Source organism: Triticum aestivum, chromosome 4D (genome assembly GCF_018294505.1).
Source record: "Triticum aestivum cultivar Chinese Spring chromosome 4D, IWGSC CS RefSeq v2.1, whole genome shotgun sequence".
In the NCBI taxonomy this organism is placed as follows: Eukaryota; Viridiplantae; Streptophyta; class Magnoliopsida; order Poales; family Poaceae; genus Triticum; species Triticum aestivum.
In genome coordinates this window covers 311,368,942-311,396,085 of record NC_057805.1, presented here as the reverse complement: position 1 = coordinate 311,396,085, position 27,144 = coordinate 311,368,942, and the positions used below count along the sequence as shown (strand labels likewise).

General features: G+C 49.5%; 2 protein-coding genes across 4 annotated transcripts; one reads left to right on the top strand and one right to left on the bottom strand.

Moving 5' to 3' along the window:
• Nucleotides 1–8,906: 8,906 nt before the first annotated feature.
• On the bottom strand, nucleotides 8,907–12,834 carry LOC123097623 (uncharacterized). Of its 3 annotated transcripts, none has more exons than XR_006447386.1 (3): nucleotides 12,323–12,813; nucleotides 9,278–9,463; nucleotides 8,907–9,108 (listed from the first exon to the last, which is right to left on the bottom strand). XR_006447386.1 is itself a non-coding variant. In XM_044519413.1 (3 exons), exons 1-3 carry the CDS (start codon nucleotides 12,423–12,425, stop codon nucleotides 9,045–9,047), a joined length of 327 nt encoding a protein of 108 aa, XP_044375348.1. In that variant the 5' UTR covers nucleotides 12,426–12,817; the 3' UTR covers nucleotides 8,907–9,044. The 3 variants fall into 3 exon arrangements, 1 of the variants encoding a protein (XP_044375348.1); XM_044519413.1 differs by having other exon boundaries at nucleotides 9,304–9,463; nucleotides 12,323–12,817; XR_006447385.1 differs by having other exon boundaries at nucleotides 9,278–12,834.
• Nucleotides 12,835–13,009: 175 nt separating this feature from the next.
• LOC123097622 (pyruvate dehydrogenase (acetyl-transferring) kinase, mitochondrial) lies at nucleotides 13,010–18,334 on the top strand. The gene is made up of 6 exons (XM_044519412.1): nucleotides 13,010–13,369; nucleotides 15,019–15,280; nucleotides 16,203–16,383; nucleotides 16,522–16,669; nucleotides 17,289–17,490; nucleotides 17,896–18,334. The coding sequence occupies exons 1-6, from the start codon at nucleotides 13,133–13,135 to the stop codon at nucleotides 17,952–17,954; spliced, it is 1,089 nt and encodes a 362-aa protein (XP_044375347.1). The 5' UTR covers nucleotides 13,010–13,132; the 3' UTR covers nucleotides 17,955–18,334.
• The last annotated feature ends 8,810 nt before the right edge of the window (nucleotides 18,335–27,144 follow it).

The window sequence follows — 27,144 nt, the reverse complement described above, 5'->3', positions numbered from 1 at the left end:
GAACGCAAGGAAGAAGGCAAAGCACTACCAGTCCAGAGGCCAGTATATTACCTGAGTGAAGTGTTGTCCGCCTCCAAGCAAAACTACCCCACTATCAGAAGATGTGCTACGACGTGCACTTTGCCGCCAAGAAATTGAAGCCGTATTTTCAAGAGCACCCAATCACTATGGTCTGCACGGCTCCGCTTGCCGAGATCATTGGAAGCCGAGATGCTTCAGGCCGAGTGGCCAAATGGGCCATAGATTTGGCCCCCTACACCATCTACTACCAGCCTCGCACCGCCATCAAGTCACAAGCACTAGCCGACTTCCTCGTCGACTGGGCCGAGACCCAGTACCTGCCGCCAACGCCGGACTCCACCCATTGACGAATGCACTTTGACGGTTCCAAGATGCGCACCGGTTTGGGAGCCGGCATCGTCCTCACCTCTCCCAAAGGCGACAAACTCAGATATGTGCTGCAAATTCACTTTGCCGCCTCCAACAACGTAGCCGAGTACGAAGCGCTCATACACGGGCTCCGGCTTGCCAAGGAACTCGGCATTCGCCGGATCCTGTGTTATGGAGACTCTGACTTGGTGGTCCAGCAGTCGTCGGGCGACTGGGATGCCAAAGATGCAAACATGGCTAGCTACCGCTTCCTCGTCCAGCAACTCAGCGGATACTTTGAAGGGCGCGAGTTCCTCCATGTGCCAAGAAATGACAATGAGCAAGCAGATGCCTTGGCACGAATCGGCTCCACCCGGCAAGCAATACCAACCGGCGTCACCCTACAACGCCTCCTCAAGCCGTCTGTCAAGCCATCGCCAGAGTCGGATTCCATCTTTGTGCCGGCTCCTCCTGAAGCAGTCGGATCCGACTTGAGGACCCCAGCAGCCGGCATGAGGAATTCGGCAGGCGCCCGGGGACCGCAACAGCCGCACCTGGCCCGGGGACTGTAGCAGTCGGCCCGGGGACTTCATCGACTCAGCAAGCGGCAGCTGACTCCAACCCGCTGCCTCCCGGCCCAACCGCCCTCGTGCAAGTAGCAGTCTTAGCAATCGAAGAAATCGTAGCGCCTTCATGGGCCAAGCCCATCCTCAACTTCCTGGTGAACAAAGAGCTGCCGACTGATGAGATCTCAGCCCGGCAAGTGCAATGCCGGGCAGCAACATACACCATAGTCAACAGAGAGCTTGTAAGGCGCAGTGTCAGTGGTGTCTACCAGCACTGCGTGGAGCTGGAGTAAGGCCAAGCAATCCTCAAAGATATCCATCAAGGCGAGTGCGGTCACCACGCGGCTTCAAGAGCACTTGTTGCCAAAGCTTTTCGCCATGGTTTTTTCTGGCCGACTGCTCTAGAAGACGCCAAAGATTTGGTCCAGAAATGCAAAGGGTGCCAGAAGTTCCGCTCCAAGCCTCATCAGCCGGCTTCTGCACTCAAGACTATCCCCATTGACTGGCCCTTTGCTGTCTGGGGCCTGGACATGGTGGGACCATTCAAAACAGCGCGAGGTGGCATGACTCATCTGCTTGTCGCGGTGGACAAGTTCACCAAGTGGATAGAAGCAAAACCAATCAAGAAATTGAATGGTCCGACTGCTGTGACTTTCATCTCCGACATCACCATCCGGTATGGCATACCACACAGCATCATCATCGACAATGGCACGAACTTTGCCAAAGGTGCCTTGGCCCTTTTCTGCGCGATGCAGGGCATCCGACTGGACTTAGCGTCCGTTGCCCATCCGCAGTCAAACGGCCAAGTAGAGCGAGCAAACGGCCTCATCTTGTCCGGCATCAAGCCCCGACTGGTCGAGCCTCTGGAGCGCTCGGCCGGCTGTTGGCTCGATGAGCTGCCGGCCGTCCTTTGGAGCCTGCGCACAACTCCGAACAAGTCAACCGGCTTCACGCCTTTCTTCCTCGTCTACGGTGCCGAAGCCGTCATCCCGACGGACATAGAATTCGACTCTCCTCGAGTCACCATGTACACTGAAGAGGAGGCAGAAGAAAGGCGACAAGACGGTGTCGATCTGCTAGAAGAGGGCCGGCTGTTGGCACTCAGCCGGTCCAGCATCTACCAGCAGAGCCTGCGTCGATACTAAAACCGGAAGGTCAAGCCGAGATCCTTCCAAGAGGGAGACCTTGTGCTCCGGCTGATCCAGCGAACAGCCGGCCGGCACAAGCTCTCAGCGCCTTGGGAAGGCCCCTTCATCATCAGCAAAGTGTTGGGCAACGACTCCTACTACCTGATCGACGCCCAGAAGCCTCAAGCGCGCAAGAGGGACGACTCCGGCAAGGAGACGAGCGGCCATGGAATGCAAATCTCCTCCTAAGATTTTACAGTTGATGCAGTATGTACCACGCTACCTTTTATATTAAAGTACGAAGACTCCGGGTCCCCCGAGAAGAGCTCGGGGACTGCCCTCTTTTATCTATATGATAATAATTATGCCTATGAATGTGTCATTTCCTTTATGTCGCTTGGCACCGGGTCCGACTAGTCGGCCCGGGGACTCGCCGCCTTGTACTATGAAATGCTTCCGGCAGCCGGACAAGTAATGTGTTGGCACTTAAGCCGTCTCCTGCCAGAAGCCGCAGCTCGCAGAGCGACTGCCTGGTGGACAGGAGAAAGGTAGAAAGGGTGCCCACATGAAAAATGGCTAAGGACCCAAAGCATGTGCATAGTTCAAGCCGGCTTCCCGCCTCTACGACCGGTTGTTGAGCAGCCGGCCGGCCGGCTTCTACTTGACTTGCTAAAACGTTCTAATAGGCTAAGTACTTGCCTTCCCGAAAGTAGCTAAGTACTTGACCCAGCCATAGTCCACAGAGCGGCTGTCAGGCTGGCAAGACGGCAACTAAGGGAGGGCGGCAAAGGAAAAAAGCCAAAGAGCAGCAAGCAAGAAAAGATAGAACTCAGAAAAATATTTACATAGCAAAAGGCCCTTGGCCGACATTCAACGGAAGTTTGAGATACACCCTGCGGGTGGAATTGTGCAAAATTAACAAGTTCGTCGAGACTGATAAGCAGGTAAAGCAAAAGATAAACTGGCGGCCTAGGGAGCGGCAGACGGGTTCGGTGGATCGGAGGAGTCGGTGGCGCCGGTTGGTGGAGCGGCCGGCTGGTCAGTCTCCGCTTGGTCACCTCCAGTGACAGCCGGCTCGCTCGGGCGTGGCTCGTTGCTGGAGGCGCGGTCGAGCTGAGGTTGGTCGTCTGCTCCGACCTCTGGCGCCTCCTCTTCACCTTCCTCTTCCTCCTTGCCTTCTCCCTCGCCGCTGGAGTCGATCACCTCTGCTGAATCCTCGCCGTCCTCCGGGTTCAGCCCGAACCACTCTGGTGGCGCCTCAGCGCCGTTCTCGGCCCGCTTCGGGATGAAGACGCTGGTGTTGGTGTACTCGGCGATTGCCGCCGCGCGTTTGACAAGGTCATCCTCTACTGCCACCAGCTCCTCCTGGGCCTCCTGCCGAAACGTGGTCAACTGGGCTAGATTTAGCCCAGGGTACCACACCTTGACAAACTCCAAGGCCCGGCGCGCTCCAGCTCGGGCCGAGGAGCCCTTCCAGGCCTCAAGATGGCTGGCCGCCACCTCAAGCCAGTTGGCAGTCCGACTGGGGATGCGTGGTGCCGGCATGTCCGGCCACAGGGCGGCGATCGCCTGGGCGCCGACACGCTGAAGACGGCACAGCATCCGGTGAGCCGGCCGAAGACGGGCCTCAATGCTCAGGAGCTGCTCGCTAAGGGTCCGGGGAGCATTGGTAGCAATCTGCGCACCTTCCGCCCTCCGTCCTTCGCGATCAGCTTCGATGGCCAGATTGGCGGCGTCAAAATGACCAGGGAAGAAGTATGCCCAAACAGAAAGCAAAGAGCCAAGGTTAGAGGCGAGAGGCCGGCTCGGTCAGTAGCCAGCAGCTCAAAGAAGGAAAAAGAGGGAAGCTCATCATCGACTATGTCTTCAATCTCGCCAAAGGCGGCAGTCAGCATCGCCTCCTTGTCAGTCCAGGCGGAGCGTTCGGTCGCGAACTCGGCAAGGAGGCTGGTCTCCTTGTCCTCCGCCTCCTTCTGAGCCTTCTTGAGAAGCTCCGCCTGCTCCGCCAGTTGTGTGACCAGCCGGTCACGCTCTTCGGCCAGCTTGCTGCACTCCGTCTCCTTGGCACGAAGCATGGTGTTGGCTTCTCCCAGCTGCTGCTGCAGGGTGGCATTGGCTCCTGCAAAAGAAGAAGGAGAAAAGGACATCAACAATCAGCGAAGAAAGACGAAGTTGCCAGGAAGATCCGGCCCGACTGCTCAGCAGTCGGCCCGAATCTCAGGGACTACAGCCCGCCCCCGCAGAGAAAGAAGAAGACTTACTCCGGCTCTCCGACAAGTCGATAGCACGTTGATCCAACTCCTGGACTTTCGAGTTGAAGGCGGCCGCACGGAGGTTATGATAATCCTGCAGCAAGGATATTAGCACTCAGAGCCTGCTAATTAAAGTTCCGAGGCGCCTGCTCAGCAGCCGCCCCGAAAGTCGGGGACTACATCCAGTGGGTGCGCTGGCACGCCCCCACGAAGCAATACAAGAATTGAAAACGAAGAAGCAAGAAGCGTACCCGGATGGCCTCTCGCGATTCCAGGAACGTCTTGTTGCAGTGCTTGAGAGCGTCGGCCTCAGCGTGGAGTTTGGCTTGAACGTCCAGGATCGCCTGGTTCAGAGGGCCCGTCCCGCCTCCCCGCACCCACCCAGTGGGCGCGGCGCTGGACGCCTCGGTATCCGGGATCGAGGAGCTTGTAGCGCCGGTCTCCAGCGAGGGTGGCGCCGAAGCCGCCTTTGCAAGCCGACGGCGCGTTGGTGTGCGGACCTCAGGAGTCGGGCCCGTCACCACCTCGTTTCCGGCTGGCGGCACCGGCGGGTCCGCCGGCTGCTCGCCTTGTGCGTTCCTGGACGGTGGCGGTGGAGGCACGATTATGTCCGGCATGGCGACGTCGCCGCTGTCCCTCTCCATGATAGGGTGCTTGCCGCCGGCTTCCCGAGTCTGTGCCACGAACTCCGGCGGTGGCGGCGCGGAGCTCAGGGGGGTGACGAATATCACCGACTGGCGGCGCGCGGCCTCCTCGGCCTGCTTCTTCACCGCGTCGGCTGCCTCGGCCTCCGCCAGTTTCTTCAGGGCGGCAGCCTCCGCCTTCTCTGCTTCCGCCTTCTCCAGGCGGGCGGCTTCCTGCTCCTCGTGCGCTTCCCGCGCGTTCCGCTCCGTCGCCTCCCGGAGGTCGGCGGCCGGATCGATCCGCCGAGTGGTGGTGGAAGTCTCCGCCGACCCCACGATGGAGGCGGCGGCCGTCTTCTCAGACAAGATCAGCAAGGAAGGAGAAAGTACGAGATGAAGGCAGTACTTACGCAGAAACCAGCGGCGGCTCCTTCACTGCCTTGCGAAAGCGGATGGCCTTTGCGGCCGCTTCATCCCGCTTAGTCGCCGCGGCCGAGCCCCTGGCTTCTTCGGCCGGCTGCCGAACAGGCTTGGCGCGGCCCTGCGCTTGTGCGCACCACCTCGGGCTGCCACGCGGCAGATGAGCTCGCGCCCGGCTGGTCGGACCCTGGTTGGTGGCGTGGGGCGACTTCCCCCGCATCGTCGTCGGGCCAGTCCTCGAGGCCGGTTCCGAGCCCTGAGCCGCCTGCTTCGCTGCCTCCTCCCTCAGTGTCGTCCTCCAAGGCCACCACCCCCAAGTCGGGGTCATCCACGTCGCTATCCGCTCGATCGGGGAGGAATTGACGCTCCGGCCCCGCGGCGCCGGCGGCCGGCTGGAGGAGGGGGCTCTGTTCAAAGGCCGATTGGTCAGGTTGGACAGGCAGAACTTGGCAACAAAAAATATAGAGAAAAAGAGAGATGAATTACCATAGGCGGGGGGTCGGTGCATGAATACGGCTCCTTGCCGAACCGCCACTCTTCCGTAAGCTCGCAGTTCGCAAGGTAGTTCACCATATGAGCTACCTCTGCGTGAGGCATCTCCTTGGTGCATAGCCGGCTTGGGTCCCGATGCCCGCTCATCTGACAGATCATGTGAGGGCGGCCCTGGAGCGAGAGCACCCGGCGTGCCACGAAGGCAGACAGCAAGTCGGGCCCGGTCAGGCCCTCCGACTGTGTCAACACCCGGAGCCGCGCGATTGCGGCGGCTCCAGAGGGCGACAGTGTCCTGGCCCGGTACGACCAGTTGGGCCGCCTCCCAGCCGGCGGGCCGGCTACGTAAGTCGGCAAGTTGACCCAGTCGCCCTCCGGGAAGACGCTCTTCACGTAAAAGTACGACCGCCGCCACATCTTCACCGACTTAATCAACGTGATGGGAGGAAATGAATTTTCGGTCGCCGGCCTCCGCACCGCAATGAAAGCGCCGCATTGAGCCGGCACGCCCGCGACGAGGGTGCCGAGCTTAGTGTAGAAGAACTCCCCCCAAAGCTCGATGGTGGGGAGGACGCCGAGGAAGCCTTCGCACAGAGTGACGAAGGCGGACAGCAGCACCACCGTGTTCGGGGTGAGGTGGTGCGGCTGAAGATTGTAGAACTCGAGTAAAGACCGAAAGAAGCCGCTCGCCGGCAGGCCGAGGCCGCGCAGGCAGTGCGAGCGGAAGACGACCCGCTCGCCCTCCTCCGGCGCCGGCGAGATCTCCCTCTCCGGCGCGAGGCGGACCTTCATGTAGTCTTTGCCGGGCAGCCGCCGCGTCTGGCGGAGGAAGTCGATGTGGTCTTCATGGACTTCGGAGCCGTCCCATGCCCCGGAGCACGCCATGGGGGGGGCGTGAGGTTGACAGACGAGCTCATCGGAGACGAGCAGCGGCAGCGCCCCGGCGTGGCTTGGAGGTGCTACGGCGAAAGGAAGAAGAAGGAGGCAAGAATGGGGTGGAGGGGCGCGCGTGCTCCGCCGCTCCTTCTCCTCCCCCTACTTATAGGCCTACGGGCTGCGAAGCCGAGGGGGCGATCGTGGGATTTACTACGCCCATGACCCCACGCCCCCACGTTTATCGCGCGAGTTACTACGCGCAGTAACTCCGTGGGAAAACTCAACCGCCCACCTCGGCCGCAGCGGATCCGCTCGCGTGCCGAGGCCCGGTAGTGGCGGGCCCCGCCCGCAGGCGCGTCCCATCATGCGCGTGGGCTGGCAGACCGGCCCGGCCGCTCGACGCCACGTGGCATGCCCACGACGGGCGGCGGCCTGGAAGCTTAGCAAGCACGCCGCCTGGTTCCCGTCGTTGCATTCAAAGTTTTGGATAAGTCAGGCTGGACGAGGCCGACTCTCGCCAGGCGGCTCGGCAGAAGTCGGACGAAGCTCCACCTCAAGCACTCGGAGAAGGAAACTGCTGAGGCACCTCGGCTGCTCAGCCGCGGCACCTCACCAGCTTCGGGGACTACTGTCAGAGTAATGGGCCACGGGTAGGCTAACCGGAGTCCCTAAACCTTCCAAGACATCGGGGCTGGTTGCGGCCCTCAAGGCATCAAGACGAAGTGCCGCCTTCTGGTGGCCGGCTGGAGGAATAACCGGTTGCCCGTAGACGGCCGAGTTCCAAAGGCCGGCATCAAGACAAGCCGACTCCTAGTGGGCGGCTTCCAGAGAAGCCGGCCCTAGCAGTCGGCCCGTGGCGCCCACAAAGTCTGCACCCTCATCAAGAAAGACAAGACAGGGAGTGGCTACAGTGTAGCCCATCCCTCCCAAATCCAGGACCGGCCGTGGCCACAGTGCTCCGTACAGGCGGAGATCTCTGCCCGGCGCGGCACTGTTGCCACTCCGCCCCTGACGTCATCCCTGTCAGGCGGAGCCCTGCTCCCACGACCGCCTGTCGGTACGGCCTGAAGACGGCGGGCCCTACCAGGCAGCGTGAGCTCGGAAGACGACGGAAGCCTGGCCAGTCAGACCCGAGGGAGGCCGGCCTCCAGCAGCCGGCTTGTTCCTTCCTCGGGGCCCCACACGCCATCAACTAGATAAGACGCGGTGTGGCTACAGTGATCTCCCACCAGGCGGCGGGACTGTAGCCACGCCCCCCTGACCAAGCCTGCGTCATTAGCATCATGGCTACAGTAATCAGCAGTCGACAAGACCCGCGAGCGACGGAGGCGGCCTGTCGGCTCTGTACCAGACCAGTCGGCAGGGCCCGCCGCCAGCAGCCGGCGGAGAAGCCGGCGACCAGAGAGACTGACAGCCGGGTCCTACACTCGACCAGATTACCATTGTACCCCTGGGGTAGGCCTATATAAACCCCCAGGGCACCCATGCAAAGGGTTGGAACCCGTTAGACTTAGACCAGCACCTAGGGGAGAGGAGAGCAAGCCTTGCCTCCTTCTACCTCTAGCATACAGCTCGAGGAGCACGATTGTACTCACTAGTGCCTTAGTGATCATGCGGAGACCCCGCAGAGCAGGACTAGGGGTGTTATCTCCTAGGAGAGCCCCGAACCTGGGTAAAGTGCGCCGGCGTTCGTGTCTACGCCTCATCCCGCTTCCAGGCACCGACGACGTTCTACTCGCCCCCACCATGATAAGCCATCCATTGGCATATGTCGCACCTAACCCCCGACAATAGAGGACGTGGATCTGTGAGATCTTGTAGTCATTCGATTTTTTCCCGTTGCAACGCACGAACCCTTTTGCTAATTTATTTCTTATAGCCAGCTGACTCAGCTCTATTGTACTCCCTCTAAGGCCTTCCACTATGTGGGCTAAAAGAGGTGCCAAAACCAGTTTTCCCTCATCTAGCACCGATGCCTTCCATAGCCCAGCCGGTGCCATAAAAATATTCCAGGGAGCCGGAGCAAGTAGCTGCTCCGGTGCCCACTTCAAGCACTACAATAAAATATACTAAAGTATAACTGCCATCTCTACTGGAGCATTCCTACCCAACCACCACCGAGCAACATCATTCAATCCATACCAAACATCACTCAATTCACAGCAAACCAGAGCACTAAAATTTCCAGATGACCGTTGCACTGCAGTAGGAAAATCTGCCCGTTTGGAGAATATGTCTATAAAATGTACAGAACAAGCTCATAGAAGCACAAGAAGATCTTGGAGAAACTCTCCCCCAAAACATGGAGCACTCATCTTCTCAAAGCTTCACAAGCATGATGAACTCCTCCTTCTCACCTTCAGATGCACAGAGCCGAAACAACCTACAAAATCCACAGAGCCCAATTAGTTTGCAGTACAATTCTAGTTTCCATCCCCATCATCCACATATGAATTATCCACCCACACAATATATTCCCAGTTTCCAGCATCAACACCCACACCATGCAAATTTATATGCTCAAGGAGGTTACCAACAAGTTCCATCCATACCTCTAGGCTACCATGGTGTTGCTTACCAAGGTAACATGGGGCAGTACCCTTCGGGAGCATTTGGAGCAGGCTCAAGTAGCAGTCCAGCTTCTCCTGCTGGATGCATACCTTTTCTTGGATCTGCTAGAGGCACTAGTTCAAGAGGAGTTGAGAACAGTCCAGTTGGATTTAGTTCTCCCATGTCACCTGCATATCAAGTGGATGAAGATCCGGCTGTCAGTAATCAAGATGGCAGTGATAGTAGTCCTGATGAGATTCAGAAAAAAGGAAAAGGCAAGAACTGGAGTAAGCGTGAGGATGAACTTCTCATAGCAGCTTGGGTGCACAATTCATGTGATCCGATTGATGGAAGCTCCAAAAGGGCAGAGACCTATTGGAAGGAAGTCGCAGCAGAGTACAACAAATATGCAACAAAAGAGCAGAAGAAAACAGTTGGGCAATGCAAGAACCACTGGACCAAGACCACAAAGAAGGTTACAAAGTTCAATGGTATCTACAATGTTGAAAAAAGTACATGGCCTAGTGGGAGTGATGACAAGCAACTTATGGAGAGGGTATGTGCCAAATACATGAGTGTTGCCAAGACAAAAAGACCCTTTCCATATGAGCACTGGTGGGAGTACGTGAGGAAATAGGCTAAATGGAGAAGGTCTTATTCAGTTGAAGAGATGAACAAAAGAAACAAGTTGAATGCATCAGGAGCTTATAGTTCTCCAACCCAGGCAATAGATGAGGAAGGTGAACTTCAACGACCCCCGGGACGCAACACTTCAAAAGACGCAAAAGATAAACAGAAGTCATCAAGCAAGTCTAAATGCTCTGGAAGCTTGACAAGTGAGAGTGTGGACAAATTTAATGAGATTCAACTACGAAAATCAATTGCTACAGAGAAAATGGCCGACGCCACCCTTAATCAAGCAGAAGCCACAAAAGTTCAAGCAGAAGCTGAGAAAGAAAGAGTTGAAACTGGGAAGGAGAAGATAAAGGTGGACAAACTGAGCAAATACCTTGATCTTCTTCACAAAAATACTTCAGCTTATGATGATGCCCAAAAGAAAAGACATGAACAAGTTCTAAATTTCTTAGCTAATGATCTGTTCGGTTAAGATTAGATGTATCTTGTAGGTGAATGATGCGCTATGTAAGCAGTTTCATGTGATCGTTGTTTATTAGAACTTTATGAATTAGTATGTAATCACTGGTTGTAAGCATTTTCTGAATTACTATGTAATCATTTGATGAATTACTATGCACTGCATTTAACTTGCTGGAAATATAGCTGTTGAAAACTAGCCGTTGGAAACTATTCCCTATTAATAGAGGCAGCAGCTCCATCCCACCAAGCCCAAACACAACACACCTTCCACTCAAGAGATGTCCACCAATGAGAACCCACAAGCAGAGCAACAAGACAATGTTGATGCAGCAATTAGTTTCGAAGCCATGAGTGACTTTTTCTGGGACTTCATGAATAACCCAGTTGAAGCCCAGATTGAAGCAGAAATTCGAGCTCAGATTGCAGCACAACAGATAGGTACGTCCAATGAACACAGAAGACTACCTAGAAGACACCTTGATAGAGATAGGCAAGGTGGTGAGGATAGGCTGATGGATGATTACTTCTCAGAAAATCCATTATACACTGACAAGCAATTTAGGCGTAGGTTTTGTATGAGGAAGCATTTATTTTTACACATTGTCCAAACTCTTGGCGAGTGGTCTCCATTCTTTACTCAGAGGAGTGATGCATTTGGCAAGCCTGGCTTTTCTCCCTTGCAGAAATGCACTGCTGCTATGCGAGTGCTAGCATTTGGGACACCTGCTGATTTGTTTGATGATAACTTGAGAATGGGTGAAACCACAATCATCAAGTGCATGACCACATTTTGCAAGGGTGTGATGGAGAAGTTTGGTCCAGAATATCTTAGAAGGCCCACTAACGAAGACATACAACGCTTACTTCATGTAGGGGAGGCCCGTGGCTTTCCTGGCATGTTGGGAAGTCTTGATTGCATGCACTGGACATGGAGAAATTGTCCAGTGGCTTGGAAGGGAATGTTCACTCGTGGCGATCATGGAGTTTCCACAGTCATGCTCGAAGCTGTAGCCTCACATGACCTATGGATATGGCATGCATTTTTTGGGGTTGCTGGATCAAGTAATGATATCAATGTCCTAGACCAATCAACTTTGTTTACTCAAGTGCTGCAAGGTACAGCTCCAAAGGTTCACTTTGAAGTCAACCACAATGAGTATAACTTGGGATACTACTTAGTAGATGGCATTTATCCGGAATGGGCGACATTTGTGAAATCAATCCCTATGGCTCAAAGTGAGAAGCACAAGTTATATAAAGCACATCAAGAAGGAGCAAGGAAAGATGTAGAGCGGGCTTTTGGTGTTTTGCAAGCTCGTTTTGCTATAGTTCGTCATCCAGGGCGTATGTTGCAAAGGTGTGCTCTTGCTGAGATCATGTATGCTTGCATTATATTGCATAACATGATCGTTGCAGATGAGAGGCACACCTACAAGTGCTATGACAAATATGACTGTGACTATGAATTGCTACAAGGCGCCCAAATACCATATCTTGAAACTGAACAAGGACCATTTGATGGGTTTGATCTGGTTCTTGAGACAGATGCTGCCATTCGGGATCGATCCACACATCGTCGTCTCAAGGCTGACTTGGTTGAGAATATTTGGCAAAAGTTTGGAGGAAATGGACATTAGCAATTATAAGTTCTACATGAATTCATCTTATTCTACCCTTTTCTACTTTAGTTTTCCAGTCGAGCATCTCCTTTGTAATTGTGTAATCTAGTTTACAAATTGTGGAATGAGAACATTTTATTATTATTTTTTGTTGCTAATTTTTAAGAACAGGAAAGTAGCATCACTGACATTATTAACTAGTACTACACTACATGCAAGTATAGCACGTCCTAATAGATAGAGCTTCATAGGCCGAACATTACAATGTCTTAACTGAATCCAGTAAAACATTTTTGTTTGCTTCATAGGCTGAACATCACGCATCCTCACCTGTGCTGCTTCGAGACCAGTAGAGGCAGCATAGTAGTAGAAAGTAGTAGAGGCAGCGCAGTAGCCGGCCGTCCAGTAGTCCGGGCAGCGCTAGCCACAACATACTGCTGGCCCGCCTCCGCCTCCTGCTTCCTTCTCCTCGTCCATGGAGCTCGTCCCCCGCCGCACATCACCTCCACTAGCCGCGGAGCCTCGGCGGGCCGACGAACACCTTGCCTGGGGGTAGGAGATGCGTGTCGATTTGGCCTAGATCCACGCCGGATCGAGACGAGGAGGTGAGGATGGAGATGGATCTGGTCGGAGGAGAAAGGGGATTTTCTCTGGACAGAGGCGGACGAGAAGGAACTCGCGCGAAGGATCGAGGAGAGGTTGGCTTGCTCGATTTTTTTATGGACGTGTGGGTCCCGCTTTTCTACGGGCTACAAACGCACATTGTGAGGCCGGTACCAAATTCTTTTATAAGGGCATCCATACGCAGTCTGCTATATTTTAGTGCACCGGGCACCGGGCACATAGTGGAAGGCCTAAGAACGGCGCTTTGTAGCCACGTCCCCTCGACATATATCGGGATTGACGTGACACTGACAGTAACGACCCACGCTGCAGTCCATGACAGTTGGACCCCACAAGCGTCATCCGCCTCCCATTCCCGCAGGTCTTCACAGCTCTTCTCTTCCTTGACTTCACACCTCTTCCTTCCCTTCTCCTTCCCCTCACGTTTATAATAAGACGCCGGTGCGCTGCTCCGGTGGCCACCTCGCCCTCGCGCCTCCCTTGTTGCTGTCTCATTTCTGACCACCGACGGGGGAGATGGCGTCGGAGCCGGTGGCGCGGGCCGTGGCGGAGGAGGTGGCGCGGTGGGGCGGGATGAGGCAGACAGGTGTCAGCCTGCGCTACATGACGGAGTTCGGGGCGCGCCCCACGGAGCGCAACCTGCTGCTCTCCGCGCAGTTCCTGCACAAGGAGCTCCCCATCCGCATCGCCAGGCGCGCGCTCGACCTCGACTCCCTCCCCTTCGGCCTCTCCCATAAGCCCGCCGTCCTCAAGGTGAATCCCTAACATACGCACGCGATCTTCGTCGTTGCTACTATTACCACTTTTGCCAGAGAGAAGCGCTCGCCACTTGTTTCATAATTCAGGGAAACGGCTTAAGAGTGGGTCAATTTGCTGTGCGGTTTCCCTTTTTGTTCTCAATCTGCTTTGATTCTTGTGGAAAACCAGGGATTATTTTGCCACACTTTGCTTTCCGTTTGGAGTAATCTGAATTGGGCTTTTCTTCAAACAGTTGGTAGTGGAGTATTCGTTCGTTTCAAGTTTTCTCCTATGTGCTTATGTCGGGAACACATAGATAACTACTCTAGATTTTTATTTAATGTGCTAGACAATGCCCGTGCGTTGTAAAGGGATATAAATATTCTAGTACGTTAGCTTGTGATTTATCTTAGCATATTAATGTGATTGTATAAATAAATGTTTATCAAATTCTGTCCGTGATTTACATTACATTCTGACAGAAGTTTGGTAAGTAAATTAAAGTGGAATTGGTTTATAAGATAAGTAAATTAAGGCGATTGATTATCATACAGGAAAGGACGAAGGGGTGGTGGGAAGAAAGTGAAACATGGAACCTTACATTTTTTGAGTTTTTAATTTTTTTAATGTAAAGTACATAGACCCAGAAAAAGAAAGAGTCCCTGCTCCTTGTTAGGAATAAACCCCGCAATTAGTTTCTCTGCCATGGCAACGCATTTCATTCCCCTGCCATGGCATGTTTTTTGGCTGACATTGCAGCTGTTTGTTTTTTCTGTTAGCTGTTTTAGCTAGGCTCAACTGATTTGAGCGATTCTTGTGTCGCACTTGATCCATTCGTCGGATGGCATGAACTCTATGGCTCATGGGCGTTGCACGTCCCTTGTAGCCCGAATAAGAGGAGAAAGCATGGTTTTTGAGTCGCTGATTAGTCGCTGTATAGTCGCCGACTAATCGCCAAGTCGTTTTCCAAAAATCAGGGCGACTCGCGACTATACAGCGACTTTCGTCGACTATACGCCGAGCCGCAGGGCTCGCGGCGACTCGCCAAGTCGCGACTCAAAAACCTTGGGAGAAAGTAATCAGAAAGTCGCAATTGCACGTGGCACAAAAATACTCTTGTGTCCAGCTCCTTCTGTTCTTCGTGTTCGTCGAGAGAGTGTGAGCTGGGAGCGAGAGAATTGCCGACACTCCTTTCTTGTATTGGTAGGAGGGACTGGAGTACTAAATTACCTGTTCTCTTTGAACCCGTGGAATTTCACAAAGGACCGAATGTTACTGGCAGTTCTAGGTTAACAGTTGTAATGTCATTTTCTATCTCTTCATTGACTAACATACGTCATGAAAGATTTGATTCTACCACAGCTAGGTTTACAAAATTGAAAACAATTATGATTCAGGTGCTTGTCATTTAAATTATTGGAGACAAGTCTAGCATAGATGTATCCCAGGGTAAGGAATAATTTTTTCCAGATTCCTTCATGACAACATGATTTGATTTTGTTAAGCATATTGGCTTCTTGAACTTCACAGTTCAGATATCGAATCACTTGGACTAGTCAGATAGTAAATATTCTAAGAAGGATTGGTGTAACAGAATCAGCACGTTCTTACCCATGAGAGTGTCTCTTTACAGGACTAACTCTTTTTTATTTGCTGCTGTTAAGGTGAGAGATTGGTACTTGGATTCGTTCCGTGACATCCGGTACTTCCCGGAGGTGAGCAACCAGGACGATGAGCTAGCATTCACCCAGATGATCAAGATGATCAGGGTGCGTCACACAAATGTGGTGCCCACCATGGCATTGGGTGTGCAGCAGCTGAAGAAGGACCTGGGTGGTACAAAGGCATTCCCCTCTGGAATTAATGAGATCCATCAGTTCCTTGATCGCTTCTACATGTCAAGAATTGGGATCCGCATGCTGATAGGTAAGCATACACAGCACCTGCCTGTTTGTTACTAGATTTTAAATCTACAAACTGTTACTAGTGTCCGTCGACAAGTTTCTCTACTCCTATAAAAGACTCAGTTGGTGATGATGGTGTGTCTGCCATCCGTCATTTCTGACCATCAGATTTGCATCCAACGACTGTGAGGTAAGCTGTGGCATTTTTGCAACAAGACCGCACTTCTCTGCTCCAATTTACAGAAAACCCCTTAGTATCCTGAAACCAACCACATCCGCACCTAAAAAAAGCCACGAGGAATATATTTTGAGTGAAACCTAATACGAGTATATTTTTAGTGACACACACACACACACACACACCAAAACTAGAGTGTTTTTCTTTCAAGTTTGTGAACATGTATTGTTCTACTTTGGATCCGTTGCAACGCACAGAACATTGCTAGTAGTTACTAATATGCTTTTAGGTGTTATTAAGCTCCAATTCTAATTCGTAACCGGTGTTTCCGGATTAATAGAAATGCAATCCTTCCAGTGTACTGGCACACTACTCCAACTTAGCATCTGATATGGAAGTTCAAATTTTATTTTATTTTCTGCCTTGCCAAAAAGAACTACCATGAGCCTGCCTTTCTGCTTAAGAGCAGGCTAAAAGTAATTAATTTTTAAAGCATAGGTTTGGAGTAGAAATGAAATTTAATAGTCAGTAATAATTACTTCATTTGGCAGGAGTACTTATTAGTTTGATAAGAACAAAAACTATTGTAAGATACCAGTATGATATCATTTTTCTTAGAAAGTGGTCGTCAGTGGTTATTCATACCCAGTCATTTTATGTTTTCCTGCCAAAAACTACAACTGGTGTAAGATAACCATTTATGAGTACAATGTTTTCATTTGAATCGTGCTACTGAAGATAGATAACACAACGTTCTTGATTTCAGGGCAGCATGTTGCTTTGCATGATCCTGATCCAGAGCCTGGCGTCATAGGGCTCATAAACACAAGATTGTCCCCCATGCTGGTGGCTCGACTTGCTAGTGAAGATGCACGCGCTATTTGCATGCGAGAATATGGATCAGCTCCTGATGTCAACATATATGGGCACCCAGATTTTACGTTTCCGTAAATCCCTGATTTTCAGTCCTCCTATATGCTTCCATTTTGATTTGAACCGATCTTACTGTATTATTCATTTCATCAGTAATATAGTTGAAGTGCATAAAGTATTGAATGAATTTTGCTTTCATTTCTCAATTGCAGATATGTGACAATACATCTACATCTTATGATGTTTGAATTGGTGAAGAATTCTCTTCGTGCAGTACAAGAACGATTTATGAACTCTGATAAACATGCACCTCCTGTTAGGATCATAGTTGCTGATGGAGCAGAGGATGTAACTATCAAGGTTTGTCTCTCCCCATGGCTATACAGTTTATTTTGTGAATCACAAGCTTCTCTGTGTGCAAGAGTTAACCTTGTATGCTTTTATCAATGTACCTCTTTTTTGTTTATATAGCAAATGAAAATGAAAAAAAAGATAATCAAATTTGGCATTTAACGCAAAATCTGATATACAATCGTGTGAAACACTTAGTATTAGTTCTGCAGAGACCAAATTATTGACTAGTAAGCAATGACATACCCAAATCCAGACCATCATGGTTTCGTATACTTATCCAAAGGTGAAATATACCTCAGGACATTTATCTCTCTTGAAAGAGTGGCTCATGTATGCAAGAACAGAGTTGGAGCGGCATATTAAGTTCCACTACATTTTTTGGGAAAGATCAATATTCTGTATCGCATTACAGTGCCATAATTGTTACAGAAAATTTGCTCCTCAATTATGTGCAAGACATCCCATCCTTGTTCCATTTTTCTTCTTCCATGATAACCCTACTGGAAAGTGTTCCTGTAAATAATTTCTTATATGGACCACATACATTAGAACATGTGTTGCTAGTCAGCTTTGATTGATCCAATCCTTAGCCACGTGACTTGCGTTTATAATCTTTCCAATGCAGATTAGTGATGAAGGTGGTGGAATACCAAGAAGTGGCCTCCCAAGAATATTCACCTATCTCTACAGTACAGCAGAACACCCACCTGATCTAGATGGCCATAATGGAGTGACAATGGCTGGGTATGGTTATGGGCTCCCAATTAGTCGTCTTTATGCTCGATATTTTGGCGGGGATCTGCAAATAATTTCTATGGAGGGATATGGTATGTCCATTTTGCACTTCATATGCTTATGTAAAGGAGTGTTGAAGAGTGCCCTTCTTTTTTGCTGAGCTTTCCTCTATATATTAAACTTTTGATTTCCATGAATTTTTGTCTGAAAGTTGACAGAATGTGAAGATTAGAAACCTTGGCACTTACTCCCTCCATCCCAAAAAGCTTGTCTTAGATTTGTCTAGAATCCCTATCTAGACATGCTTTAGTGTTTGATACACACGTATCTAGAAAAATGTAAGACAAGCATTTTGGGACGGAGGTAATAGTATTTGGTAGTTAAGCATTAATTGTTTCTTCCACTCCGCGCCTAATAACTACCTAAGTTGGGAATTGCTGCAATATTTCCATTACTACTAAACTTATGATCATCAATGTGTTTGCTCTTTTATGTAGGAACTGATGCTTACCTCCACTTATCACGTCTGGGAGATTCAGAGGAACCCTTGCCCTAAGAGATTCAGAAGGACCCATTACCTCATTGACCTGCTGCTCTGATATCATTGCTGTTATTAGGATGATGTAATTGTTGGCTGGTATGCAAATATCGTTACCAAGGCCAGCCATCAATATATGATTCAGCTGTTCTGCTCTAGTCAGTATATGTGGAATGACACCATAACCAAGGCTCTAGTTTTTTCTTACCGTCATTGGAATTTGGGAAGAATGACGTTGCAGAACTACTTCGAACCAACCCTTGCCTGGTTTATGTTGTCTAAAATTGTTTACTAGAGGCTCAAAACGGGAAGTCCTCACATACTTCCAGTGCGTTTCCTTGGCATCTTTACTAAAAGAAGGATTACTGGCAGGAGTTTCCTTTTGCATTGCCAATCAAGTTAATTTCTATTTTTTACAAGTGATTTGACTTTATTTATTAACCATACACTTAGGCCCCGTTCGGGAACGGACTAGCTGCTCCCCAAAAATGAACTGCGCGCCGCTCCGCTCCACCATTTCAGCTCCACGGAGTTGGGAGCCAGAGTGTTGCCGAACGGGCCCTTAGAATCTACTCCCTCCTTTCCGGTTTACAAGGCTTATCTCAAAATCTTAGTTTTTTTCATTTTATAAGACTCAATTTGGTTGTTCCCCATCATAAGTTTAGATTCCAATGTGCATTAAATAATTGCATGCAAGTATTAAGAGAAAATTGATCAATGCACGTATTTTATTCATGCATGCATTGCAATTAATACATTGATAGACATTCATTTTTGAGGAAAATAAAAGCATTAATTGGATGCTTTTGCAAATTACAAAAAGTATTCCATCACTCACCATCTACCTTGGTTGGTGAGATTTTTGAATTGAGCCCTATAAACCGGAAAGGAGGGAGTATTTCTGCACTGAACTCTTGGAGCGTTTGCCCGCTCTTCTTACTGCTATAGACTGATGGTTCCGTTCTGAATAACTAGTAAAATGCACGTGCTTTGCACGTTGGTATGTAAAAAATGGAGAAACATTTAATCATAATTTTGTTGAATTTTGAACTTGAATAGATGTAGCTATGATTTAATGAATTAGAACTTGGGTTAATTTCTTCATTTATAATTGTTTTGTTACTTCTTATCACATTGTGAGGCATACTCTATGGCCAATCAAAGGGCACTCATCTTCTGCGAAGCTTGAAGGCACCATGAAGACATTGGTCTCTATATTCTCAAGGGCATCCGCTTCAATACGCATGATTTCTTCATCAGGCAACTGACTGCTTCAGGCATTAACCTCTTTGGCCAGAAGTTTTATGCTTCATGGATGATGCGGCTGATTAAGCTACGCACCACCATCAACTATCAAGTTTTAGCTCGCAATCATGTTGTCTTCTTGCCTGAGGTGGATATGTCACATGAAGCCATCTATCCTCAGCCAGCCAAAGAACCACTCCGTAAAGACAATCCTGCCTTTCAGAGCTTCTCTGCTCCTATTGAAGCCACTCATGTTCCAAATCATGTTGCTGTTGGTCCACTTGCAGCTTCGTCTGCTGCATCGTGCTCACACTGATGCGACAACCAGCACAGTTCCTCAGAGGGCTTCGAAGCGTGCTCGAGTACTCAATGATAGAGAACTTTTATTTTCTCTTCATCAAAAGCATGATAGGCATCATGATTGGATGAAACGCTAGATGCAAAGTCTTCTTGTTGATGTCAATCGTATCTGCAACCTCTCCACCAAGAATTCTTTTGTTGCTCAAGAAGCCTGCCAGCGTGTTTGGAAGAGCCTCACAATGCTCTGTTCTGAAGATGTTCTCATTGCTGATGGCTTCACCGAGCGCTTCAAGTTTGACTCCAAGCCTCCGGAATAGGCCAAGTGGCGTCCTACACGATCCATTGAAGACTCCGACTACTCATGATCCGTCCCAACTGTTATTGCACGCGTGATTGATGAGGAGGACGACACCACTTCACCAGCAATAGCTTCACTGCATCAAGATGCTGCATCAGGCCCTACTGCACCATCCAACTCCAACGTCGACCTGGCTGCAACAACATCTTCACCGCCGCCTCCCGAGAATGCTTAGATGCCCTATGTCTTTGTTCCTTTTTGGTCATTCGATGACAAAAGGGGGAGAAGCATATGTGTTGATAGTCTTCAAGCGGGTTTATTGGGTCAGGTGCTATATTTTTTGTTAAGTTTGCAACTCGTTCATAAACATTTGGTTTTTGAGTTGTAACACTTAAGTCCAGATGGGACGCGTGCTACATTTTATGCTGCTTTGTTATGCGTGGTTGAATTCCTATCTTATGCGCATGAAATCATTCTGCAGATGCCCATTTTTCATTGTGCATGTCATTATCTTCAATACATTTCTGTATGCACTATGATTTGACTTCATGAACAAGAGTGAGTTCTCTACAAAGCAAAACCTGCAATGTGCATTTGCATTCGAAGGCAAATTACTTATATGCACATTTTCAGAGGGAGCCCTTCAACTTCATGAAGCCAATGACCACGTTCTTTAACTTTCACATATTTTTATCCGCGTTGAAAACTTCAACCAGTTTGTCATCAATCACCAAAAAGGGGGAGCTTGTAATTGCATCTAGTGCCACCCCTAGTTGGTTTTGGAGTATTGACGACAAATGTGGTTGACAGACTAATGTGTTTGTGAGATTCACAGGAGAGCACAGGTAGAAGTTCCTATTGATTCGGTTTACCCATCGAAGATGACGCCTAAAAATGTATGAAGACATTGAAGACATTGGTGGTTCACGAAGACAATCGCGTCGAAGATAATGACGCGTGAAGACATTCGCTTGAAGGCAATGGAGTGCGAAGACATAGTTTCTTTCGTACTTTCATTTTCTTCTTTCTTGAGTCATAGGAACCACCGAACTGTCTAGTGGGGTTCAAGTGAACAAAGTCAGAAAACTGACTTGATGTTCAACCCAAATCCTATGCCTTTGAGTGAAGACAATGAGAGAAAAACTTATCCTGAGTTGGATAAGTCAGCTTTGCTTGTAGCCCAAGTCAAGCTATCGCGTGTGTTTGAAATCCGACTGTTGGACACATGTCGGTTTCCCAATGACCCAGGGTCATTTCGGACAAATCATGCCGGGTTTCCCCTGGCTATAAATAGCCACCCCCTTCCACCATAAATTGGTGGCTGGTCAGAGTTAGTGCACGACTTTTGTCGTTTGAGAGCAACCCACCTCCGAAGCCTTTGAGAGAGAATCCTTGCGGGGACAAAACCAAAAACACACAGAGCCCAAAGAGTGCTTGGCATCACTGAAGTCTTTCTGTCCGCGTGATCTGAAGACTTATTACACTTGAAGACTATAATCTTCCAGTCGGTTAGGTGTCGTGTTCTGAGGGTCCAAGAGTCATTGTGGATCGTCAGTGAACGGAGTCTGTGAAGGTTTGGAAGTCTACCTTGAAGACTTACCAGAGTGATTGTGCAAGGACTAAGTGACCTTAGCTCAAGGGGAATAAGGTGAAGACATGGTCTTCTGAGTTTAATCTCAGCTTCCCTAACCAGACGTACAATTGTCACAACAACTGAAACTGGTCTACCAAATCCTTGTCTTCGTCAAGTAACTGGTTCTATCACTTCACCCCTTTACTTCCAGTTTAGCTTCGTAAAGTCATTGCTTACTTGCTCTGGTTGAATACCTTGTGTGAAGACATTCACCCTGATTGCATATTTGGCTTCACACTATCTTCCTATTCTTATCTGTCTACCTAGCTGCTACTTGTCTTCGTGCATTCCCTGTATTGTACTTTGACTCTATTGCATGGCTAGTGTAGTTTATCTTCCGCTGTGTTATGTTTAGTGGCTGTTTTAACTGCCTGTCTCGAAGACTTTTATAAAAATCTCCTATTCACCTCCCCTCTAGTCGATAACTAGCACTTTCAGTATCTCAAGAAAAGTATCTCAAAGATTGTGTGAAGAAGTTTGGAATACAAGATCGCAAGGGCTACAAGACGCCAATGCCAACCAACGGTCAATTGGTCTCCGACGATAATGGCAAAGAGTTCGATCAAAAGGTATACCGCTCCATGATTGGTTGTTTATTGTACTTATGTGCATCTAGGCCAGATATAATGGTTAGCGTTTGCATGTGTGCCCGATTCCAAGAAACACCAAAGGAGTCGCATCACCTCACGGTGAAGCGAATACTTTGATATTTGGCTCACACCCCAATGCTAGGATTATGGTATCCAAAGAGCTCAGAGTTTGATCTAGTTGGATTCTCAGATGTTGCTTATGCTGGTGACAAGGTGGATCGCAAGTCTACATCAGGCACATACCACTTTCTTGGTCGACCGCTTGTCTGTTGGTCTTCAAAGAAGCAGAACTATGTGCCACTCTCTACTGCTGAAGCTGAATATATTGCTGCCGGATCTTGCTGCGCTCAGCTTCTCTGCATGAAGTAAACTCTCAAGGACTATGGCATCAACAAGAAGATGGTGCCACTCTATTGTGACAATGAAAGCGCCATCAAGATTGGACACAATCCCGTTCAGCACTTCAAGACCAAGCACATTCAGATTCGTCATCATTTTCTCAGGGATCATGTGCTAAAGGAAGACATTGATATCATTCACGTCAACACCGAAGAGCAATTGGCAGATATCTTCACAAAGCCTTTGGATGAGAAGAGATTTTGCAAGCTGCGGTGTGAGCTAAATATCTTAGAATCCTCAAATGTCCTATGAATGGACACACATCGTAACGCTTATGCATGTTAATGACTTAGGTTCGCAACACACCAAATAACATATGTCTTCAATTCATGAAGATATACACTCTAAGTGTGAAGACATTAATGTGAAAATTGACTTCAGAGCGCCACGATAATTGTGCGTCGTGTCTGGGTATAATACTTCCTATACGGTGGGTAATGCCACCACCAACTATTCTTGAAGATTTTTATTTGGTGTCACATACATTGCATTATCTTCATAATTGGTTTGTCTTCCACATTGGATTTATCTTCATGTTCTATTTGATCTCTCTCTCTCTCTCTCTCTCTCTCTCTCTCTCTCTCTCTCTCTCTCTCTCTCTCTCTTATCTCCCCGCGGTCATTAAATCGTCTACTCCTGTCGCTCTCTCGCTCGCAACCCTAGCATCGTCGCTAGCCCTCATCGTCGCCCGGGAAGAAGCGCTTCGCTGCCGAAACCTCTCTGTCACCGTACTCACGCCGACCGCGGATATCCTCTCCCTGCCGCCGCCATAGCTGTCTTCCGCTGCCAAGTTAGGGCGTGGGAGATTGAACTGCTCGGCTCCTCTCCAACTCGTCTTGCAGTTCGTTCCCAGTTCTTGAGCAGTAAATAAAATCTCACTTTTTGCCGTTCGTTTGATCCGTTTAACTTTCTATATCTTCAGAAAGTTGTTTTGTCACTTCCAAATCTGGATCTTCTATCTTTTGCATCTCATGATTTGCCAAGTACCTTCACTTATGCTTCATAACTAATGTGATTCCTCACTTGTACTTATTTACGAACTCGTACAAATGTGGAACCAACTTATCCCAATAAGTGAATGTCTTCGCACTATGAGGTCAATATCTTCAAACTGATTTTATCTTCAAAATCCTCTGAGAATGCATATGACCTCTCCTGCTTCCCTCGCATCTCTAATTCTTTCACAGGTACATGTCCGTGGGCGAGTCTCTTGGTTCTCATAGTCTGAATTCATTTGCAGACTTCTTACAGCTTCACCTCGACTCTCCCGAAGCCAGTTCCTATTTGACAAGTAGAGAGAAGCCAGATATTTATGCGAAGCCAATCATTTCTATGAAGCCAGTGACGGGTGGTAAATCCATAAAGAAAGGGGGTAGACAGCATCGTGAGAATACTGCACTGGATCTGCCTCCGGATCTATATGAGATGTACAAATCTAATCCAGAAGAGTCATATGGGGAGCGCAAATCACACGTGCAATGGATTCGCAGGTACTGGGTTGCACAATGGTTTCATTACAAGTTTGTAACCCCAGAGTACGCTGCAAAGAACGCTGTGAGGTCACCGTGGGCCGACATTGTTTATAAGAAGCTTCACCCAAAGACCAAGGCCGAAGCCATTCAGCAAGGCTTCTATCCTTGCATGGTGAGGCGGCCCATGCCTGAAAACCTTGATCTATCAAGCATGTTATGGTGCCGTGACGATGATCTTTTTGAAGCCAACTATCAGTTCTCCAGGGGCTCTGCTGCCCAGAACAAGGACTATGGGATTGACTTCAATCCAGGTCCGACCGAACCAAGGCCTGATGGCTCACGCCAGGCTGAAGCCAATCTTGTTGGCCCCTTCAATGACTTTGATGCGTATCTGGCGCATTGTGTTGAACAAAGAGCTAGTGCTGAAGCTGCTCAAGAAGGGGCTCACCAGACTGATGTTCCAGTCCCCGAAGCCGACTAAGAAGGCAAATGCTTCAAAAGCTACATCTGCACCAAAAGCTTCAAGAGTGAAGCCTCTGAAAAATGCACCTCCTGAAACTAGCATGCATTCTGAAGACTTGTCTCGGACTTCTCCGAAGACAAAGAAAATCTCAAGGTTAGGCCTTACACCAGCAAGCATTCTGCGCAATGGTGATGACATCATAGATCTGTCAAGCGATGAAGATCTTGATGATGATGCTCTGGAGCTGTTGATCAAGAACAAGCAGGAAGCTGAAATCTTCAAGGACATACCACTATTGCAGGATGGTCCTAACGCGACACTACGATCAAAGACTCTTCAATGAAACTGTGTGCGATGCATTTGTCGCAAACGGTGGTGTAAGAAAACCGTCAAAAATGAGACAAACTATTTGCGATGGCGGAGACATCAAACATGATTCAGACTATAGTTGCATGTGCAATGCGCGGCATACAGTTCACTCGAATGAACTATTTGCGATGAGCGTAACAACAGAAATGGTCAACTAGATGAAGGTGTGTGCGATATACGGCATACAGTTCACTCGGATGAATTGTTTGTGATTAGGCAACACAACAAAAATGGCTAGCCAGATCAAGGTGTGTGCGATATAGGGCATACAGTTTACTCCGATGAACTGTTTGCGATGAGCCAAGACAACAAAAACGGTTCAACTTAACAAGATGTGTCTGATACGCGACAAACATGCCATTAATCAGGAATGTGTGGGAAGGCTGATAATAACACAGACGATTGCTGCTAATAAGCCGTGTGTATTGTGGGCAAACGCTTGCTGGTATGCAATTGTCAGTGATTGATGAAATCATCACCGGCAGGTTCCCTAGTTTACTCCGTGTGAGATGTGATTTGCTGTCTTTAGATGAACAACATATATAACCAAAAATAAACATCCAATTACATAAGTGACTATACAAAACATTCACACACACCTCAATAAACAATTACATGCATTCTAAACTAGGAGGAACGATCATCTAATCATCTACTTCTTCTGAGGCCGCCGCCACTGCTCCGTGGCTCGATCCCTCGTCTGGGGCAGGATGAAGGCACTTCCTCATGTCAATGATCCGCCTGTACATCTCCTAGCTTGTGTACGCGTCCTTGGCCGCGTACTTGACGTGTTCTTCATCCAGTCTCTGCTCCCAGGCACTGTGCCACGCGATCTTGTCCTTGTTGCATGCAGCCTTCATGTTCGTGTAGTAGGGGTCGATGATGGCCGAGGCAAGGTCTGCCCCAGACCCTGTAGTGGTAACGGATGTCGACAAGGTTCTGGCAGGCCAAGCCCAAAACCTCGAGCGCTTTTAGATCATTGATGATGTCCACCGTAGCGAAGCTGTAGTCACGGCTCTTGATAAACCTGGCGAAACACTCGCAAGGCCTTGTGGACAGGCAGTAGTGGTAGACGAGGACGTGATGGCGCATGCACAACTAGGCGACGACAACCTTCTGATCACGCGCGGCACGACTGCCGGTGAACTCGAGGTCGAAGCCGACCACATGTTACTTGTCCTCGGCAAGCAACTGCTCCATAGTTTGGATGGAGCTCTCCACCCAGATCGGCCCGTTCGTGTACACCACCGAGAGGTCCTTCCTCCTCATGTGGGTGTCCACTATGTGAGGCGAGGTGAACTGCCGTCCGTTGTCGTTGTAAGCCATGGGGAGCGCCGTTGGAGCCACGGGGAGCGACATTGGAGCCGCTAGATATCCTCTCAGTATGTGTCGTCGTGGGTGTGCTTGATTATTGTGTCGTGGGGCGCGAGAGATGAAGGTAAATGGCCGCAGGAATAAATGGGGGCCGGGCAGCCTGGATTCTCGGCACGTTTGCATGGCAGTTTTTCACTACAAAAAAGACACATCCGTGACATTTTCGGCCGAACGATTTTTTTTCCTGTCATGCTTATGACACTTCTATGACGATAATTGTGACAAAACCCGGTATCATCATAGATGTGGTGGGCTCCTACTTCTATGACAAAAAATCATGATAGAAAATGGGCTTTTCATCCTGGGCGGGCCGGAGCCGCAGCTGCATGACATTCTTTGGGCCATCCATGACGGAAAAAACCATGGTAGAAGCGAGGGTGAGGAAAATATTGGGGAGTTCCCGGTTATGGTGGGTGGCCGGGGCCGAGTGATGCACGGAGGTTTGCGCGTTTCTCTCGTACACGTATGCGCGTGTGTGCGAGGCGTTGCGCTCTAACTGAACCCGAGCGAGGCGTTGGGTTCTAACTGAACCTGAGTGATTGCACTAGCTATGTTACTGAACCCCGATCGATCCCTTGCTGTTAATTGAACCCGAGTGATTCCTTCGCTACTGCTGCTAACTGAAGCCGATCGATGCTGCCTCTTGATGAACAATGAGCATTGTTGGGAGGGGGGGGGGTTGGATGAACAGTTTCCGGGGGGGGGGGTGGATGAACAGGACCCCGTGGTAGTAGAGGCCATTGCCGCTGGATGAACAGGACCCTGTGGAGGGCTGGATGAACAGGACCCCGTGGAGGGCTGGTTGAATAGTAGTCGGTGGAGGGCTGGATGAACAGTAGCCCGTGGAGGGGTGGTTGAACAGGACCACGTGGAGAGGGCTGGTTGAATAGTAGTCAGTAGAGGAGCGGTGGAGGCTGGATGAACAGGAGCCCCGTGGATGAACAGTCGCACGTGGAGGCTGGAGGAGGTCGACGGTGGATGAACAGTAGCCCCGTGGAGGCTGGAGGAGGTCGACGGTGGAGATGAACAGTAGCCCGTGGAGTCCTGTTTTGCGGTACGCCACAC